General features: G+C 50.6%; 1 protein-coding gene across 1 annotated transcript in view; it reads right to left on the bottom strand.

Moving 5' to 3' along the window:
- The window catches only part of Sez6 (seizure related 6 homolog), a 45954-nt gene that overhangs the window by 17772 nt on the left and 6492 nt on the right, over positions 1–21690 (bottom strand). Inside the window, 2 exon segments of the mRNA XM_040749223.1 lie at positions 4285–4418; positions 5114–5776. Coding sequence (XP_040605157.1) covers positions 4285–4418; positions 5114–5776 — 797 coding nt within the window.

Raw genomic sequence — 21690 nt, 5'->3', positions numbered from 1 at the left:
GGGGGAGATGAAGTCTTGATGTAATTTGCAGGCATCTGAAGAGTCGGGGAGGCAGATTGAAATGTCAGCTCTGCTCATGAGGGCTGTCTTCCCACACCCCATCCAGTGACAGGAGGGGCCCTGGGAGCTAGGCAGCGAGAGCCAGAAGCAGAGAGCTTGGAGGACAATTCCCATAGGACCCTGGGCTGTCCAGCACTACTACTGGGATGTTCAAGGAGAAAACATGGTCATTTTGAGGGGGACTGGTTCTTCCTGATGAAAGGGCCCCAAGGTCGTGCGTCTAGTCAGTGGTATGACCTTCCTAGGCAAGTAAGATGATGCTACCATTGTTTTTAGTGGACATAAGGGTTAGCCTGCGTGTCAGCCCCCCAGATTCTGGCCACTCCCACATCTAGCAGAGGCCCCATCTTGTAGCTACCGGGAAGCAAGGCCAAGGTCCAAGGGACTGCTGTGTAGCTGAGCTTAGGGAAGATGTCCTGAATCAGAGGGACTCAGTGGCAGGGATTGATTGAATTTAACCTTTTATGGAGGGAGAAACTGAGGCCCAGAGAAGGTCAGGGTCTTAGCCAGTCACTAAGAACTGGGTTACAGAAGGCAGAACCAGATCCCAGTCCCTTGAAATCTGATACTTCTCTATATCTTCTGTGTGTGTGTTATAGTAGGGAGATGGGGGTCTGCTTCAGGGATGGGATAAAGGACCTAAACCCATGGAGCCAGACTTTTCAGTTACTCTCACTGCCCTCAGATGGGCCCTCCCAGAGTCAGGAAATAAGAAAGTGCCCGGAACCGCCACCCCAACCCATCACACATTACTGATGCTCTCATCAGGGCTGGTCCTGACCTGGCTCAGTGGGGTAGGGTGTTCAGCACATCAAACTGACAGCTGGCCTGAGGAAGCTGTGTGCCAATGGGGCCACCTGGGCATGAGGGCAGGGATGGTGGGCAGCTGTGCCTGGGCTCCAGATGGTACAGAGAGCAGCCAAGCCAAGATGGAGGCTGGCAGCGGGAAGGCTCTTAGAATGCCAAATAGAGAGGCAGGCACCAGGCCCAGAATGGCCGAGAGTACTCACAAGAGACTGGCTACCCAGGGAGGACACAGGATGCATGTGGGTCCCAGGGCCAATGTCCTCTGACCTGAGGGGTTTCTCTGGATCTTTCAGGAAAGAGCCCAGCCCAGTGCCCAATGCTCAGCTGCAGCAAGTCTGACTCCTGGGACTATGGAGGACCTGACCTGGCCTCCTCTTGGCTCAGACACAGAGAGCTACAACATCATGGAGAAAGGGGCAGGCATGGAGTGGAACAGACTGCGGAGGCCCATCGTGGCCCAAACTGGGAGAACTTAGCTTTCAGAGATCCTGTTATTCCCAGGCTGCATCTTAAGCAAAGCAATGAAGGGCAGAACAGAAAGCAGCCTCAGCCTGGGACCTGGCTGACCTGCCGAGGACTGTGATTTGTGGGCACTTAGTGCAATCTTCTCCTGGCTCCTCACATCTCCCTTGCCTAGAACCAACTCACACACACCCTGGTGATCCTGGTGAACTAGAGGGCCACACCGGGGTTACCCACAGATGAGTTCCATCCCCAGCCCTCATGACAATGTTTTCCCTGGGAAGCCTCCAGGGGCCAACCAAGCCTATCATGTCTGCTCCTCAGCCCAGGGCAATAGTTGCTGACCTGTCACCCTCCAGAAAGCCCTCCCAGGTTGAGGGAGGAACCGAGCGCCTGGAACGCCACCTGTGCCCCAATCTCACCTGCACTGAGCATCCCACAGTAACTGCTTAGAACTTTCACTCCCCTTGAACAGGGACACCTGTGCCCTCAGTCAGCACAGAGATTCCGTCATGGTACTCAAATTCTGTCTGTGAAACAAACATGTTAACCAAAGGCTATTAGTTACTGATTAACTTGGGCAAATCTCTTTCCTTGACCAGGCCTCAGTTTCCTCAGTTATGTAGTGGGTATATTGGTCAATAGTATGGGTAACTCTACAGGTCCCAAGTGGCCTGTGTGGTATGTCCAAGAAGACTAGGTCTGAGGAATAGCCCCAACATTATTTCCTGCTCTTTCATTTTTTTTTCTTTCCCAAAAGTAGGTGGTGACCTGACTGTGGTCACTCTGTGCCCCCCCCCATTCTGCCTCAGGCCACACAGTCCTCAACGACTCTGCTTCTGTGGGGGTGAGATGGAGGGTAAGCCAGCACATGCCATGTTTCCTGATGGCAGTCCAGGGCTATGGCTTTCGTCTCAAGGTTGCCTGGTAACAGCTTTTGCATTCTGATGAAAAACTGTGGCAGTACCAGACCCAGAGCTGCCTGAGGAGTGGGCATCCAGGGTGGGCCTTGAACTTGGACTAGGGCCAGATTAGGGGCAAGCAGAGCCATTAGTGCATCTTGCCCCCCCAGGTGGGGGGACCAGGGTGGCAGAGTCAAGGGACAGGGAAACCAGGCCAGGTTTGCAGTGGGTATCCAGTCTGGTGTTTGCCCCCTCCCATCTCCTTCCTCACACCTGCAGCTGGCACCTTCCACCCTGTGAGCCACAGCCGGTGCCACCTCTCATTTGGTGATGATTTTACATTAATTACCTTAATTAAGCGGTGCTGAGTGCTAATGGCTTGAGAGGGGGGTGGCTGCTTCTAATTGCCCTTCCAGTCAGCCCAGAATGAGGGGCCTGGAGCTCAGTAGAATGGAAATAAATCTTACAGAAAGAAGAGAGGAGGCCAATATGGGTAGGAGAGCCCCTGCCTCCCCTTCCTGGTTGAGAGACCTGAACCTGGCTGCCCCAGGGGGGGAGCTGGAGGTGCTGCCTGGAGACAGGTGCTGCTGGCTGCCTGCCCAGATCAAGGGCCTGTATGAGCTGGGACAGGTGGGAAGTAGGCCCAGAGTTGGTGAGTAGGGAGCATGGAGGTGCTCTCCAGGCTCTGACCTCCCTTCCTGTGGCTTCCTGGCTCTCTGCCTGCTTCCCTTAGGAAGGTAAAATGCTTTCCTTTCCATGTTCAACAGTCTTTAAGATGCCAGACAAATGTCCATGTTTTTTTCCTCCACACTCATGCTGATCCCTTGTATTACAAAGTGCTCCTCTAGTATCTTACAGTCCAGCCAGGGAGGTGGAAAGCTACAAACACAGCCATAGAAGGAGAATGGCAAGGGAAAGGTAAGAATGCCCAGAGAAAATTATGTCAGATGCTGGGCCCTAAGTTTATCCAGGCAAAGGGACTGATTGGCATGTGTAATTGGGGCTCGTGGGAGAAGAAACTGTCCATTGCATCAGTTGCAAGCTGTTCAAAACAAAGCAGGATCTGGGCATGAGACTAGTAGCCGAGGTGGACCCAGGACTGTCCAGATTCAAGGCCTGCTGGGGCAAGGTGGGAGACAAGAGTGCTCTATTCTCATCTGAGAAAAGTGAGTGCTGTATGGGTAAGGGAGGATAAGGGAACTTGTGAGGTGGCCACTAAATCCCCGGGGAAGGATGACTGGTGGGCCACACAGTGTTTGGGGTGATGGAGGAAGAGAAGCAGGGGAGTATTAGAGTTTTCAGGGCAGTTGTGATGATGGAGTTTGGGGGTGAGTTTGGAAAAGACCAAGGGAACCCTATGTTGCTCAGGAGACAAAATCCACATTGTATCATAGCAACCCTATCCCAGGGTTCTGACCTGGATGTAATGGGATGAAAAGCAGGTTTGGAGCAACAAAAGGGAAGGTCTAGCTTTATGGAGGCTGACAAGCCTGTAGGACATCAGTGAGTATGTTCAGGCTCAGGTCTGGGGCTTCAGGGCCTACTGAATCCCAAGGAAAGGATGAGCTGCTCAGGAGACTAGGGGTAGATTTGACCATATGTAGCCATGCCAGTGTTCACCACATCTTCCCCAGGACCCAGCACTTGCTACGATAGAGGATGCATTTATGGAAGGGAATGAAGAAAGAAGCAGGTGCACGAACGAGGTGCCACAGTTTCTTCACAGGTGGTCCTGTGTTGTCTCCACTCCCACGTGGTTTTAGATGCAGCACTCATATTCACCCAGTCCCTGTGCACCCAAGGCTAAGTTCCTCTTCAGGTTCTCCTAAGCCACTTATCAAGCCTAAGGAAGAGGCTAAGCACACTTGCTTTTTCCTGGAGCCCTCCCAGGCATTGTTGCTGGTGCACAAGACAGAATCAACCCTGTTTTTGGTCTATCTCTCAAGCTCCAGGCATCCCCTCCACCCATCTGATACCCCTAAGCATATCCACCTCTCCCCATATGAGGCCCCTTTCTGGGTAGCTTTGCTTTTAATGGATCCAGATCACTCACCTTGATCTCTACTCCATAGCCAGGGTAGACAGAGATGTAGTAGAAACAGTCCAGGCCAACATCAGAGGGTGAGCTGGCGGCTGGGGGGGAATCCAGAGAGCCCTCTGGGCCTGAGAAATTCCAGCTACAGGGGCCTGGGAGACAGGAGGAGACATGAGGCTAAGGTAGGGTAGATTTAGCTATAGCTGGAGAGAGAGAGAGAGAGAGAGAGAGAGAGAGAATGCTGAAGCCCACCTCTAGGAATGCCTATTCCCTTGTTGAAAGACTGGAACCACCTTATGCTGCTTGACTACTATGTAACCTTGTTTCTTTTCTTACAATGGTTCCGTGAGGTAGGCTTTCATTTACTTATTATTATTACTATTACTATTCTATTATTATTTATGTGTGTATGTATGATGAGTGTTTTGCCTGCATGGATGTGTGTGTACCACCACATTCATGCCTGGTGACCACTGAGGCCTGAAGAGGGCATCAGATCTTCAGGAACTAGATTTACAGATGGTTGTTAGTGTCCCTTTTGGTGCTAGGAACCCCAAGTGCTCTTAACTGCTAAGCCGTCTCTCCAGCCCACCCCAAGGTAGGCTTTTTAAACCATCCCTTTACATCTGAGACTCAGAGAGGCTGAATAAAATCCCTAGGGCTGTGTTAGAGTTAGAAGAATTAGAACTTGAACCTGGGATTATATAGTTCCAATCCACACTATATAAGATGACCCTTGGTACAAAGGGTAGGGTGGGTTGGTGCAGTGTCAGAAACAGGGGCATTTAGAGATCATGGTGTGCCCTCCACCCTCCTTTTCAGCCCTGCCGGCCAGCAGGTAGCTGACCTGGTGTCTGGACTGTGGTGATGGTAGTGGTAATGATGGTGGTAGTGGTCTCTTCGTCATCGCCTGAAGCTGTGGAGGTGGTAATGGTTCCCTCGATGCCAAGCCCTGTGGTCTGAGACATGACCTCTGGAACCCAAGGTCTGCCCATGTCTCCAGGACCCTCCTGGGTCGGAGTCCATGCTCGGCTCGTGGGTGCTGTGCTGGGCCTGTCCTCTGGCTGCAGGGTGGGCACTGCCATGCTAGGCCCTGGAGGTAGAGGGGACGTGATAAGAAGCTCAGGGGGCTCTGACTCCAGGCTCCAAGCCTTCTCCCTGGAGTGGGGCTGGGTGGGTGCTGCAGCCACAGCTGGAGTTGGACTGGTAAAAACCGGGCGACTGTCCTGGTTGGCCAGGCGGGGAAGGGGGCTTGGAGTGGAGGGTGTAGGTGACTCCGGCTGGAAGGGCAGTGCTGGTCTCGGGGCTCCCTCACTCCTTTCCAGCCCCTCTTGAAGGAATTCCTCCAGAAGTGGGTGGTGGTTGAGCAGCTTGAGGGTGGGAGCTGTGGTGACGAAGTGGACGCCTCGGTCTGGCTGCTCAGGTGTAGGGGCTGCAGTCAGCTCCCCATCCATCTCCTTGATGCCAGCGGCCTGACCTTCCCCCGCGATGGGAGCCTCTGCGGAGAGTCCTGAAATAATAATAACGAATGATCAGAGGTTCTCCTGCTACGCCACAGTGAACAGCGTCCCACCCAGCACAGGCAGGGGGAGATCCATCTTGCTTTTGACAGAGAGCCTTGGAGAGTGTGCTCATTGTTGAGAATCATGGAGCTATAAAATTTTAGAGCTGGAAGCGAGGTGAAATCACATACTTCAAAGATGGCACATGAGGTATTCTTTCTCCTCCAGCAACCAAGACAGACATTACAAATCGATCATTGCACTATTTCCTGCTGTTTCCAGATTCAGCTTCAGAATCCTTCTCAACACAGAATGCTGGGAAGCTAGGATGTGCCAAATATATATTTGCCATTCCTAATGTACCCCAAAGGCCTTATTTTACTAATGAGGAGATGCGTCATGAAAAGCAAGTGCCAGGGCTGGGGCTGCGGCTCAACTGGAAGAAGGCTTGTCTACCAGGCATAAAGTGCTAGGTTCAGTCCCAGCACTGTATAGCTCACACCTGTAGTCCCAGCAGGAAGACCAGAAATTCAAGGTCAGTTTCAATCACATAATGAGTTTGAGGACAGCCTAGGATACAGGAGGCTCTGTCTTTTTGGTTTTGTTTTTGATTTTTCAAGACTAGGCTTCTCTTTGTAGTGCTGGCTGTCTTGAAACTTGCTCTGTAGACCAGGCTGGCCTCAGACACAGAGATCTATCTGCCTCTGCCTCCTGAGTGCTTGGATTAAAGCACTGGCTTAGAGGTGGGTGGGCAGTGGTGGCCCACACCTTTGATCCTTTGATTCCAGCACTCAGAAGGCAGAGACAGGCCTCTGTGGGTTCCAGGCCAGCCTGGTCTACAGAGTGAATTCCAGGACAGTCAGGGTAGTTACAAAGAAAAACTCTATATTTAAAGAAAGGAAGGAAGGGAAGGCTGGAGGGAGGAAGGGAGGGAGAGAGGCAGGAAGAAAAGCAGATATAGGAGCACTGTTGGTTCAAGCATGCAGGGGGCAAAGGATTTGGGACAAGCCTGGTCTATATAATGAGTAGGATAGCCAGGGCTACATAGAGAGACCCTTTCTCAAGGGAAAAGAAAAAGAAGGAAAGAACAAAGGAAGTACCTCGTTCAGTCATGTAACCTGTGAAGTGGGAGAGGCAAAGGTTTTAACAAGAGTGGTGTCCCTCACAGCAGTGACTTTCCTGGCTGAAATTACAAGACATTCAAATTCATGTCCTGTTCCTAGTGAAACTGCTGGTCATTCGTTTCGGGAAATGTATCTCGTATTTGGAATCTTATTTTAGATCTTTTCATGCTTGCTTCTTTGCTTGATCCCTATGAAGTCCAGTTCTCTAACAACTCAGGGAATGGTTTCTGTCCTCCCTTTCCTGATTATTACTATCATCATCACCATCATCATCACTCATCATCATCATTATTATAAACAGGGTTTCTCTAAGCAGCCCTGACTGTCCTAGAACGCACTCTAGACTAGGCTGGCCTCTTACTCTCAGGGATCCACCTGTCTCTGCCTCCCAAATGCTGGGATGAAAGGCATGCACCACCACGTCCTGGCTCCCTTTCCTGATTTTTTTTTTTTTTTTTTGGTTTTTCGAGACAGGTTTCTCTGTGGCTTTGGAGGCTGTCCAGGAACTAGCTCTTGTTGACCAGGCTGGCCTCGAACTCACAGAGATCCGCCTGCCTCTGCCTCCCGAGTGCTGGGATTAAAGGCGTGCGCCACCAATGCCCGGCTCCCTTTCCTGATTTTTATGGCCCTTCTAGAGCAGTAATAGTAGAATGGGAGGCCCAAGTTCCAGAGCAGAAGGAACTTGGGATCTCAGGTCCATCTCTTGGGCTGTGTGGTCTGGGTAAGGAAAATGCATCCATTAATCCTTGTTTTCTGTCTGTAAAGTGGAGCTTTGTTTTTAAGATTGGTTGAGGAAATGCTGTTTCCTTTTCCCAGTTGATATGTCCCATTGAACTCTACCTTTCTTTTATTTTGAGACACAGTCTCACTCCATCATAGACTTCACGCTGGCCTGAAACTCACAGCACTTGAGCAATGGGATGCTAGGCATGCATCCACACATTATCACACCCACGTCTTCTTCTTTTTTGAAACAGGGTTTCTTATAGCTTTGGAGCCTGTGCTGGAACTCTCTTTGTAGACAAGACTGGCCTCAGACTCACCGAGATCCGTCTACCTCTGCCTCCTGAGTGCTGGGATTAAAGGCGTGCACCACCACCACCACCACCACCACCGGCCAGCCACACCCACTTCTTCTATCTCTCTTAGGATACTGGGCAGGGTCTTAAACAGAATGTGATGCCACCCCTCTATTCATGGCATATGTCCCTGATCAATTTTGATAATTTCTTGCTAAGACCATATGAAACTTCAGAATCCTTCTCTACAGTTATCTAAGCAGCCATTACCAACCAATCAGGCTACAGAAGACAAAACTTATTTCCTAGCTCTGGTCAGCAGTATAGATTGCTCACTATTGATTGTGTTGACTCATCTAGCCACATCACTGAAGAGATGATGCACACTCTGCTTGTGGCCCACTAGACTCTCTAGATCCTTAACTGCCAAGAAAAGGTCAGCGGATTCTGGTTCCACTTTCAGTTCACACAGAATTCTGTCAGCTCTGAGAAGTCTGGGGAGTTAGCAGGGGTGGTATTTTCAATCTCTACAGCTCTCAAAATGGCTGCTTAGAGGATCTGGAAAGGAAGTACAACTGGAGTGAGATAGCAGAGTTTGCAAGGAGGTCTGTTCCTCTATGCATCTGCTGGTGGGGCTGTCATTGCACAGACTCACACCCACCCGTGGATTGGCAGGCATGAAGTGGCAGATGGGCTACATTCTGTTCAGGAGACCATCACAGCTCTGATGTGTCAGACAAATGGGAGGAGGGAGAAAATTGGGGTGGGAAAGGCAGGCTGAATTTGGAGGGATCTCCATTCTTCTGGGTCACAGGGTCCAGGCCATCCAAAGCTTTGAGAAACCTGAACCAACTGCAGCACCCTGCAATGCCCACTAAAGTAGTCCATCTGTGTCCTGGCATTTGTGCCAAGCACCAGTATCAGTGTCCAAACTAGATACCCAGCCAGGCTCCTATCCCCCAGAGCAGATGGTCTGACAGTGCTGGGTACCTTTCATCTAAATCAGTGACGTGGAGGGAAGGTAATGAGGTAGTGTCTGTGACATGCCAGGACAGGGCTACTTTCTTCCCGCCCCCGCCCCCACCCCAGATGTCCTTCTGTCTTTGCCAGGTAAGCAGTGCCTATTCTTAGTATGACACACAGGCTGGAACCCCTGGAGCTCTCTTATTGTTCCAGGTCTATTTTCTAGGGGTGCTTATCAAGAAGCATGTCCTGTGACTCTCAGGATGGGCACCTGTGGGCACCTTGAAAGAGAGAGAACACACAGAGAGCCTCTGCCTCAGGAAGTGACCATAGCTGGCACAGCTCTCCTGCCAGCAGGCAGGTGGGTGCTGGGCAATGGAGTGGAGCTAATGGGCACCTCCCGTCACTGTCGATTGAGCTGATTGTGTTATCTAGGGGGACCGGAGCACTTGGTTAAATGAGATCGAGATAGCATATCAAACGAGCAAATTGATTCCCAAATCGGCTGCCACTTGTTCCCTGCGGGAGCCACCCTCTGTCAGCGAGGGTAAGATAATCTCTGGGAGATAAGCCATTTCTGCAGGAGGTATCTGGAGATACCCTATTTGACTGTTGGAGGCCTGAGAGTCTGTGACATGTCCCTGGGGTCCCAAGGGTTTTGGTGTGGAGGTCATGGGCTTCTCTTTGCTTGGATGAATTTAATGTTCAAGGGCTGACTCAAGCAAGGGCGGAGTGTGACCAGGAGATGCTAAGGGTCCAGACTGCTAAGTAAGTCCCCTCCAAGACCTTGTGTCATTATTTACTATTACTATTATTACTATTGTCACTATTAAATATTTCCATATAGCCCAAGACAGCTCTAAGCTTTCAGTCCTCCTGCCTTAGCCTTCCAAGGGCTATGGTTTTTTGTTGTTTGTTGTTGTTGCTGTTTGTTTTGTGTCTTTTGTTGTTGTTTATTTTCTCAAGACAGGGTCTCATGTAACTCAGGCTGGACTTGTACTTGCTACATAGCTGAAGGTGGCCTTCGGATCATGGATCCTCTTGTCTTTCTACCTTCCAAGTGCCAGGATTATAGGCAAGTGACAGCATCCCCAGCAAGCTTGCATTACTTAATTGACTCAGCAACCCTGTGATAGAGGAATCTTCCTCATGTGTTACTTAAAGCCTACAGCTGGACAAGTCTTTGCCTTGCCCAGAGCCGGAGCTGAGAGTCAATCTGTGACTGTCTGGCTCACTATTGATTGTGTTGACTCATCTAACACATCACTGAAGAGATGATGCACACTCTGCTTGTGGCCCACTAGGCCCCCTAGACCCTTAACTAGAAAAGGTCAGCAGATGCTTCTTCCACTTTCAGTTGGTACAGAATTCTGTCAGCCCTGAGAAGGCTAGGAGAATAGTCCTGATCTCTACAGCTTTCAAAACGGCTGTTCGAGAACCAGGAGGGAGGAGCAACAGGGATGGCCTAGTCACCCCAGACGGTGCTGACTTGTGGCAGGGAAGAATGAAGCTACCAGCAGTGAACACTCGTCATATGAAGAAGCCACAAGTGAACAGAGAGGAAGGGATCCGTCTCTGTAGGTTGGGTTGATCCTGGCTGGAAGCGAGAGTCCCCCTCCTCCATTCCCAAAGCACAGCCAAGCCTGGAACCCAGCATGACTCATGGGTGCTAGAGTAAAGCACACAGTTCTGGGTTCCAGTGTCAGCTCTGCCTGCCGGCAGACTTCCACACACCTTCAGTCTCAGCACCAGGGAGGCAGAGACAGGCAGAGCTCTTGTGAGTTTGAGGCCAGCCTGGTCTACATAGCAAGTTCCAGACCAGCCAGGGGCTACATAGTGAGATCTGCCTTACAAAAAAAGAAGGAAGGAAGGAAGGGAAAGAAAAAAAGAAAGAAAGAAAAGAAGGGGCCGGGCGTTGGTGGCGCACACTTTTAATCCCAGCACTTGGGAGGCAGAGGCAGGTGGATCTCTGTGAGTTCGAGACCAGCCTGGTCTACAAGAGCTAGTTCCAGGACAGCCTCCAAAGCCACAGAGAAACCCTGTCTTGAAAAACCAAAAAAAGAAAAAAAAAAAAGAAAAGAAAAAAAAAGAAAAGAAAAAAGAAAAGAAGGGAAGAAAGAAAGGAAAAAGCAAGCAAGCTGGTTTCCTCTGGATGTTCTAGACAGCAATGTCCTGGGGTCAGAGATAGAGGCAATAGGGAAGCAGCCCACGAGGATAGAAAGGATTTAGCTAAAGGTGAGGCCTCCCTTCTTTGTGGAACCCTATTTTCTGTTGGGTGACAATGTGTATAACCATGGGGCATGCCATCCGCAAAAGGAGCATAGTTCCCCATCAGCCACGAAGAGGGCAGTCACCTCAAGGCCTTGCTCCTCCCTGGGGACAAAGCTGAGGGTGCAACTAGATAAACTTCCATGATCCGCACCTGCTCAGTTCACCTCGTGCCTGGACACGGGGAAGAATTCCCGCCGTTGAGCTCCACTGAGCTGGGGCTGCCCCTCTAACCATCTGGGTCTGGGAAACACCCTCCTCTGGCTTGGGCAGTCCCCTACATCAGGGCTGGAGGCCCTCTAGTGTGTCCCAGCAACCCCCAGCCCTGGGCGCTGCAGCCTGGGCCCTCCCCCCACATTAGCTCTTAAGCTATGCAAATAGACATCGGAGGGAGCCCTGTTTAAAGTATTTAGACGAAATGAAAAAAGGCTTTCATCGGCACTAATGAGCCATTCAGGATGCCTCCCCAGTGGATTCTCTCCCGCTCTGCCTCCTGTGCCTCCCACCCTGTGGCCTCTCTTAGGAGTAGAAGTCCCACTCCTCAGCCCCAGCTTAGTGGCTCCCTGTCCTGTTTGCCCCTGTGGAGCCCAGAGGGGTGGGGCACAGATGAGGCCCGTGTGTCCCACCCCTGGCAGGTCTGGGTCAGGGAAGACTGGAGCCCTTTCTACCTTCTGCTAGGTAAGTCTTATGGTCTGTCTGACAGACAGATACACTGAGGCTCACCACCACAAGGCTGGTGGGCAGAGAAGCTGGAGGCCTTACACAGTATCTCTTGGTGGAGGACTTGTGTGCAGCCTCAGGACTTCCCCTCAGCACCACCGCATCTGTAGATCTTTCTGCACCACATAGAAGCCTTGGGTTCTAATTCCAAAGCTGTGCCTTACTAGCATGTGAGCCGTCTCCCTATCTGTGAAGGGAAGATCTGAGTTCTGGTAGAACTCTTCTGAGATCTAGCTTCCATCTGCCAGAACCAGCTTCTACAGGAGTGGGGCTGTCTATCACTTCAAAACCCAGCATGGGGCAGGCCTTCAGTCTCTGAGGCTCACGTCTCAGAGACTGAAGGCCCAAGATGTTTATGTCCAGTATGGAGAGAGGCCCTATGGTTCTGGGATGAGTTCAGATGAGTTCTCCCACCATAGAGTAGAACCAATTCTCAGCTTGAAAGAGAGAGTATGACGACGCGGGGGGTCCAGGAGAGCCTGGGGGATGCAGTGGGCAGGAAGTCCACTCCTCTGAGTTCTAAAGGTTAAGTTGGCCCAGCCTTGGAAGAATGAGAATTTAATGGGATCCATTTATTATCCCATAAAAATTAATGAGTTTATTCTAGAGATTTCCTGGCCCCTTTCAAGTTTTAATAGGGGATTAGTGAGGGCCTGGCCCTGAAGACCCCTATTATCCCATAGCCTGAGGAGGGGAAGGAGGCCCTGTGTGTCAGAGTGCCTGGGTGTCCCTGGGCCTGAGTCTGGTCACCACACTGACAGAGTAGTGGCCCAGTTCTGTCTCTATACTGAGGTAGAAGCTGGCAGGGCCACAGGGCCCTGAAGACTAGTTCTAGAGACTTCTGATTCCCATACACATGTAACATACTCCCCCATAGTGTCCAGCCTTTGAGTATGTTCAATGTGTGTCTGCTCATACTGACAGGAAAGACAATATAGCCTCATACTATATATGGGGAAACTGAGGCCCAGAGCTGGGAGATGGTTTTTCCATGGTTATCTAAAAGCTATTCAAGAGCCAGAATGGACACCCACTTCCTGCTGTGGTCTAGGGCCAACAGCTAGGACGTAACAGCTGCCATCCACTGCCTGCCTCAGTGTTTGCTGGGTGACTGTGCTCTCAGCACCCTCTGCCTCCTCAGTCTAGGGAAGTTTGTGTCATCATCCCAAGAGATGGGCACTCTGGGGGCCTGGAGTGGTTAAGGACATACAAGAGACCTGGGATTAGAACCTAGCTCTGTTGGCTGCTCTCCCTGAGCCTCCTCTGTCCCCTCCTGTCTGGGTGTTGTTATACTAGGGCATCTGTGTGGGGAATCCTGCAGCTTGTGGTGATGGGGAGGCTTGGTGGTGTCCTGGAGGGCAAGGATTTTAAGGTGGGAAGAGGTTTTCATTGTCAGAACAGGTATCTTCCACAATAACCCATTTGCTCATCCCATCCATCTTCTTGTTCTGCTTTCTCTACCCTTTTGTCTCTTCACAACTTCCCTGTCCTTCTAGGTCCAATTCCTGTCTCCCCTCTGCTATTGTTTTTTAAGTCAGGGTTTCTCTGTGTAGTCCAGGATGTCCTGCAAGTCACTCTATAGACCAGGCTGGCCTTGAACTCAGAGATCAGCCTGCCTCTGCCTCCCTAGTGCTGGGATTAAAGGCATGCATCACCATGCCCAGTTCCTGTCTCTCCTCTGGATGGCCATTCCTGCCTGGCTGTTTTTATCTCCTGGGATACTTCTTAATTGGTCCTGAACACATGAATAGTTTGCACTGTGGCAAGGATATAGCACCAGGCATCTCTCTTGCCATATAACTCTGCCCACAAATGTTGGCCCCTGGTGCTGGCTTTGGTGAATGGTAGTCTCAGAGCACAGTTCCTAAGCCCAGGTCTGCTTGTCTACACAATCAATATCCACCCTGCTCCCCAAAGTCTGGCTCTTGACCAGCATGATGAGGGCCGGGGTGGGACCAGCAGGGAGAAGCTAGGAGCTGCCTTTGGGAATTGGTGGGGAGTGTCTGCTAGCAGGAACTAGCAGGTCCCTCATCCACATCTGTCTTCTTTGCCGATGATCAACATTCCCATCTACTTTGTTTCCATCTTCCTTCCTGCTAAGGCCATGGTGACCCAATGAAATCCAGACTTCAAATATGAGCAGAGTGCTTCCTTTCAGCTAGATTCTGGGTACAGAAGTGACTGGTTTCCAGAACTTGAGTTCTCATCACCTCTGTGAGCATCTTACCCCTCCTTTGTTTGCCCAGGAGGAAACAGTGCAGGTTTTCCACAGCAAGCCAGGGGTAGGGCCCGATTTAGTGTTGTGGCTAGGAAGGCACCTGTCCCAGCTGCTCCAAAGAGTGAGCCCTCCAGTGTCTGTCATCCCTGGTCATACCTCCAGGGACAGAGCACTCATTGCCTCCTATGTGACTAGAGGCAGCTACCACCCCGACATCCTTTAATATCTTAAGGTTGGAGTCTTATTGCCAGGTGGAGGGAGCAGGGGTGGAGATAGTGGCACAAACCGGTAGTCAGGCCACCTCACTAGGTCTTGCCTGGTAGGTGAGGCCTGGTGCTGCTGTCCAAGCCACTTTCCCAATCCAAGCCTCCAGTTCCCATAAAAAAAGTGGGGGGGGTATTTAGGGGGGCTGTCTGCTCTCACATACCAGAACACCGTGAGCCATGAAGGGCTTGTGTGTGGAAATATTGCAAGGTACTATGTATCCAGCATTTACCACATGCCATGTGACATCCCGGGTGTTTTATCAGAGTCAGCTCACTGAGCATCACAAGGTTCTATCAGATAGGAACTTGGTCACCCCATTGTACAGTTGATGGGACAGAACCGGGGATGCATAGCTCCCAGGTTTACACTTTGGACATGGATTGTCTAGCCCTCAAGCAGTACTTTTTGCAATAATTTTTTTGCAATAATGAAGATGTTTTAAAGATTTTTTTAAATAAAATTTTTGTTATTATTTTATGTATATGGGTATTTTGTCTGCATGTATGTCTGTGCCCCATGTGTGTAGCTGGTGCCTACAGAGATCAGAGGAGGGTGTCAGATCCCTTAGGACTGGAATTATAGATGGTTTTGAGGCACTATGTGGGTGCTGGGAATCAAACCTGGGTCCTCTGGAAAAGCAGCCAGTACTCTTAACCACTGAACCATCGCTCCAGACCCTATTTTAAATATTTTTAAAATTATTTATTTTTATTTTGTTTGTATCTGTGTTTGCCTGCTTGTATGTATGTGTAACACATGTGTGCGATGCTCACAGGGGCCAGAAGAGGGCATCAGATCCCGCGGAACTGGAATAACAGGTCATTGTTGGCTGCCATGTGGATGATGGAAACCTAACTGGGGCTTGTGGCAGGAGCAAGTGCTGAGCCATGTCTCCAAACCCCACAGAAATGGTTTCTGTCTGTGTGTTCAGTATAGTAGTCAGGGAGCAGTGGCATAGCTTAGAAGTAAAATGCTTGCCTAATATGCACAGGGTCTGGCTTTGATCTCTAGCATTGCAAAAGGTTAAAAACAAAAGTTAGCCATAGTCACATGAGGCTGTGGAACATCCTAAATGTGGCTAGTGAGGATGAGGTAGGGCATTTTAACTTAATTTCATGTTAGTGACTAATATATACAATGAAAAAAAAAACACAAGGTCCATGGTCCGGCCTCCTAACCCAACAGTATTCATTACCTCCCAGGAGGTGAGAAACCTGGGACAGTAAGATTGGAGAGACTGCAAACGGCTGGAGAGATGGCTCCAAAGTTAAGAGCACTGTCTGCTCTTCCAGAGGTCCTGAGTTCAAGTCCCAGCAAACACATCGTGACTCACAACCATCTATAAGAAGATCTGGTGCCCTCTCCTGGTATGCAGATGAACATGCAGGCAGAACTCTGTATACATAATAAATAAACTTTAAAAAAGGAAAAAGGGAAAAAAGTTGCAGAGGCTGGAGAACCGAGGGATCAGGTTGGGTAAGGAAGATGGCAAAGAGTCCAGAGACTTCTTTAGGACTTTCTTGAGGGCCACAGGAGGGCTGGGCCTATCACCTCCTCAGTTCTCTAATGGTGTTCGCTTCCCAGCAGTAATCAGTGTTCCTTAGGTTGCTGAGTGCTTTTTTTTTTTAAAGATTTATTTATCTGATTTTATACATGCTAGTATTTTGTCCACATTCATGTATGTGCACCACCCACCTGCCTAATATTCTCAGAGTCCAGAAGAGGGCATTAGATCCCCTGAGACTGGAGTTACAGATGGTTGGGAGCCACACCGTGTGGGTGCTGGGATCTGAACCTGAGTCTTCTGTAAACGCGGCCAGCCCAAGCCAACTCTTGAGCCCTGGTTGTTGGGTGCTCGATGGGCAATTCTGAGGGCTTGAGCAGAGGCAGTTTAAGAGGATTTTGACTTTATGGGAGGAACATCCACGGTGGGCCCAGGCATGTGTGTGTTTCACAGGAATAAGTGTTCTGCTTTCCCTTTCTTTCTCCCAGTCAGCAGCAGAGAGCAGAGCACCCCAGGGCAGTCCTGGAACAGCTACCCAGACACAGGGCTAGGGTAGGACACTCATATTTGCCGAGCACCTCTGTGAGCCAGTCACAACCTCCTCAAGAGCCATCCCCTTCAGAACTGCTGGCTGCTCTTTGTGCTTGGACTCAGTATTCTACATTTTTCATGTGAAGAATTTGAGGCTGAGAAGCAATATGGGCCATCCTAGTTCTTTTGAAGGGAAAATGGCCATCAGGATCTGTCTGTTTCCCAGCCTGGGATCAATGCTGCTTATGCATTGGTTGCTGCTTTGGTGTGTGTGTATGTGTGAGTGTGTGTGTGTGTCTGTGTGTAGGTGTCTCTCTGTGTGTATGTGTCTCTGTGTATGTGTCTCTCTCTGTGTATGTGTCTGTATATGTGTGTCTCTGTGTGTGTCTCTGTATCTGTGTATGTGTGTGTATATGTCTCTGTGTGTGTGTGTGTGTGTGTGTGTGTGTGTGTGTGTGTGTGTAAGTCCAAATATAGGCATGGGCCATTTGTCCTTGTTTATGACAATCACAGCCTAGAACCATAAGCCCAGAAAGACCCTAGGATCCAGCAGAAAGGAATACTGTTCCCCATAAAAGCTGCTGTGGCTCCTTATTTTAACCGTCCCCTCCTTGGACCCTAACCTGACCTTCCCCAGAGCTGTTTGTCTTGACAGCTTCCCAGACTCTGAAGAGGTAGGGAAACGGAGGGACACCTCTGGGTTGCAGTCAGGCTAGCCCTTTTCACTGTCCCTTCCCTTCTGTGAGGCTGTGATCAGGGGCCCAGGGTGGAAGGAGCTCCCTGCTAACTGCCACGTTCTCCGCTTTCCAATTTAAAATCTAATATGGTCTCGCCACTGCAGAGCTGGGGGCTGGAGAGGTGATTAATGAGGCCTCTGCTCCAGCGTCACCTGCTGCATTCTACACCTTCCCCTGCGGCCTTGCCTTCTCCCCTCCTATCTGCCTGCTGGCCTTGGGAACCTGGGGGCCAGAGCCCTGCTGGTCCACTAGTGATTCCTGGGGCCGGGGCCTTAGAGCACTGCCCTGAGAAGTAGGGACTGCAGAACTGACCCCTGCCCTTGGGACAGGATGGAAGTATGGGAGAAACCCCCGGCTTGTACCCTTGCCAGTCTAATCTATTATTCCTCACCTTGACTAGGCTGTAGCAAACAAAGGGTCTAGGTGGGCACTGAAGCTTCCTTTCTTCATGATGAGGTTTCTATCCATCAGCTCCTCTGTCCATCTGCTACCCCAAACCCCTTCTTCTGCCTAGGAGCTTAGTTGATGGGGGGGGCTATCTCCTGGTCCCAAGACAGAGGTATAGAGCAGAGCAGAAGAAGAGCATGTCCTCAGCTGGTTGCTCAAGTCACAGCCCTCCTCCAGAGCCAGCCCAGGCATTACCAAACCATCAGCAGCAAAGACCGTATTTCTCAGAACGGCAAACCTTGGAAATGTCAGCCTGGACAGGAAGTCTGCAGAGGCAGGAACTGTGTTCTCTCTCCCTGGAACATGTAGCTGGACCATCACAGCTAGTCCAGTGACAAAGCTAGGGGACAGGGCATGATCAAGAGAGGAACAGCTATTCCCTTCATCTCTGCCCTCTCCCCAACTCCAGACACTAACCATGGATAGTCCCATATAGCCACAAGCCCGGGAGGACAGAGCCACAAGGTGACAGAGCTGGAGAACAGCTACCTTCCTGGGTCCCAGACCAGCATCACTAGGCTGATGCCCCTCCCTGCCCCTACCCCAATGTTCAAAATCCAGCAACTCTGAGACCAATCCCAGCACTTTTGTTCACCTCTGGGAAGGATCGTTAGTGAGTATACTCTCAAGAGTCCAGGAGCTTTGACTCCAACAAAGGTACTCATTTTGTGCATGACAGCCACTCACCTCCCTAACTTTGTCATCTTCATTCTGTAGTGCTTTCTGTCTGCTGCATCTGGGAGAATATGGATTCAGAAAATGCAGTTGAGGAAGAAAGGGTCCTGTGCTCAGAGCCCCAGGATACCCTGGTTCTTAATGCTGAGCCAGACTCCAGCTCCTTCACTGTCTGATGGTCATAGGGTGTCTGCTCTTAGCTGTGGAGCCTTATCAAAGCCCTGGCTCCAACGTAGGGGACTTCTGCCCCTGATGGGTTGTGTGACTTTGGGCTTGACCTACGTTCTCTGCACTTGATTCTTAAGACTGTTGGAGGAAGGGGCAGTTACAACTTCTCTATTATTGCTGCTCAACTCTAGGAGCTGATAGAGCCTCCCAGTGGGCAGAGTGGGGGATTATACTGTTACTCTTTTCCTTCTGTATGCTCTGGAGCCCATCTCATGTCTATTTCTTGGTCACAGTTTGCTGAGCATTGGAGTTAGGCTATGTGTGCACATCTTGAGAGTGTCTGTGTGTGCACGTGCACGTTATGTGTGTGTACATGTAAGCATGCATGTGTACGTGCAAATGCAAAGCATGTGTATATGAGAGTGGGTACACATGTGTATGTGTGTGGGCCTGTGGCATGTTATGTTTGTGCACATGTATGTATGCATGTGCATGTGGGTACTCAGGTGGGCCTGAGAGCCCTGACTTCTGAGCGCCTGCTGTGCTCTTGCTCTGGGTCACTGCTCACTTGCACTGTCTGATGACTGTCTCCCATCCTGCAGGTGAGGAGGCCCAGATAGAGAGCAGACCTGTGGGGTGTAGCTGGAAGGCCGGCCTAGGAGTCTGAGATCAAGGCAAAAGGACAGAAGCAGAAGCAAAAGACCTCTGAGAGCAAAGACAGGCTGTGCCCAGAGGTGGGCCTTCTCTGAGGGAGCTAGGGCTGCCTCCCTTTTGGGTCCATTGGTTCAGCTCCTAAAACCACTTTGCTCTGTGCTCTCCCTGCTGAGACCAGTTTCCAGGACCAGCGGGAGTAGTGATGGGGCAAGTGCTTGTTCCTGCTGGGTCTGGAGATAATGATTTGATGGTGACCTTTGGGTAGAATTGAGACTTAGCTTGGGCCTGATGCCCCTCTAGGAAGTGCAAGGACCATTTCAGAGGCCCTTGGATGGGTAGCTTCGTTGGACATGCCTCCCTTCTCTCTGCTTCTCAGTACCCCTCTCCATCTTTTCCAGCTTCTGTGGGAGAATGCAAGGAGCTCTACCGTACTTCCAAATGACTTAGAGAAGAGTAATCTGTGAGGGAGAGTTAAGTAAGCCCTGTCTTTGGGGACTTGGTAGGTGAGAGTGGGGAACAGGAGAGTAGCTTGTGGCCTTCTTCCAGAAGGTGTCACTTGCTACCTGACACCTGTGAACTTGGCCGCTCAGTGAGGCAGCAAGGGGCAGGGGGTGAGAGACACTGTGCCACTTTTGTGGGAATGAGGGAAGGGGCCTCAACTTCTGAGCACCCCAGTTTATGAGGCTCCCCAGGCTTGTCCTGTCCCTCCACTTCTACAGAAATCTTCAGCAAGGGAGAGAGGAGGTGCAGAGTTACTAAAAATAGAAGTATCCTCTCGAGTTTCCTTGAGGGGGTCAGTGGAACCCAATATGGGACAAGCCAGGAAAGCAGGCACAGCCAAGGCTACCTGCATGTCTAGGCTGCCCCCCACCCTCAGAAACTTAGGGTTGCTGGCTGCTCAATCCACCACCTTGCTTCTCTTTCCCCAACCTTGTTTTGACCTCCAAGGACTCGGATGAGCTGGGTGATGGATGCCTCTAATTGAGAGAACTAAACTTTCTTCCCCTCTCTGGTCCTGTTTCTGTTGCTTGAAGCACAAGACAGGGAAGGCCAAGGGAGTGCCAGAGTCGGTTTGAGGTTACAGGTATAGCAGCCTCGGCCTGAGACCAGCCTGCCATCAGGGCCTCATGAGAACCATCTTGACCTGAATAACAGACCTTCTTAGCCTGGGCTATAGGCAGAGAGAGAGATGGGAAAAAGGTGACTAGAAAGTAGGCTCTGCTACAAGATGGGTACTGAGTGGGCAGTGCAGGAGGGAAGAGAAAGGGAGGAGGAATCTGGGTAAATAAATGTGCCAGTGAGCGAGCTGACTTTCGCATGCCTTACTGGACACCCCCTTCACACTTTTGCATGGAGATATCAGGGGTACTTTGATCCTCAAAATGTGATTTTCCTCCAGTTTCTCTAGCCAGCCACAAAATAAGGTGTCTTGATAATACAGGGACTGCCAGCTGTTGGACCAGATGTTTCAAATCACCAGCACATCTCCTGACTGGATATAAATGATGTCTACGGCAATGTTGGCAGAGCAGTGTGCCAGGTGAAGACCCTTAAAGGTCCATGAACCCAGGCTCTGTCTTTCTGCATCTTAGTCTCTGGGCTAATGCTCACCCCTGACTCAATGGCCCAGCCCTGACCTGGGGTTCCTGGGTCATCAAGTTCAGTCTCTCTAGTGACTGCCTGACAAAGAGGCCCTTGGAGTCCTGTATTTCTCTGGCCGTTGGAGGACTGTCTCCTCAAATAGGGATTCTAGTCCCTTCCCAGTCCCTACCCTCTCTGATTTCTTTTGATTCTATGTTGTCTACAGAAGAGGTACAGAATCTGGTGCCATGAACTCCCATTGGCACAGAGAACTGACATGATTTACCCAAGGCCCCCCAGACACCTAGAGCCAGCACAAGGTTTAAACCTGGGTCCTGGCTCTCTGATTAACTCCATGTTGTTGGAATTTTTCCTGAGAAGCAGTAAGGCTCTCCACACTGCCTGATTCTCCTGCTCCCTAGGCACTGGGGACTCCCTAGGCACCTGCTGGCTTGTGGGACCCTGGCCAGACGCTCAGCAGGTGGCTGCTTGAGGGACAAAGAAGCTGGTGATCCGGCTGCAGAGCTGAAGGGAGGAGGGAGCAGGAAGAAGGGGAGGCAGTGTGGCTGAATCTGGGCTAGAATGGGGAGAGAAGGAGGAAAACAGCATGTAGATAAGTTGTGGGGGCTCAGTGGATTCAGGGCTTTCTTCTGAGTGTCCTTAAATTCTGACCTCTCTGACTGATGGGAGGGAGGGGCTTGGTTGTAAAAGGAAGACCCTCTGGGGAGGGGATAAAAGGAGTGAAGGGGCCTCTGAATGACATGATGAGGTTACTGCCAGGGTATGACAATTCTGGTTAAGCCCTTGGGGATGTACTTTGGGGGTGGAGCACCACCACTTGGATTATGCAATGTATTTGGTTTGGTGACAAGCAGGTGGGACCCTATACCATATCTGCCTGTTGAAAATTACAGGGACACCCAGACACAGCAGAGATGGGAAAGTTTTGATGAAGGACTTCCATCATAGCCTGGTCTGGGGACCCCAGAGATATTCTGGGCCTTCACAGAATGAGATGGTGATTTCCTGTTACAAGTGAGACAGTG

This window comes from Mesocricetus auratus, unplaced genomic scaffold (assembly GCF_017639785.1).
Source record: "Mesocricetus auratus isolate SY011 unplaced genomic scaffold, BCM_Maur_2.0 Super-Scaffold_100007, whole genome shotgun sequence".
Taxonomy (NCBI): domain Eukaryota; kingdom Metazoa; phylum Chordata; class Mammalia; order Rodentia; family Cricetidae; genus Mesocricetus; species Mesocricetus auratus.
This window is presented reverse-complemented; position numbering and strand designations above follow the sequence as displayed.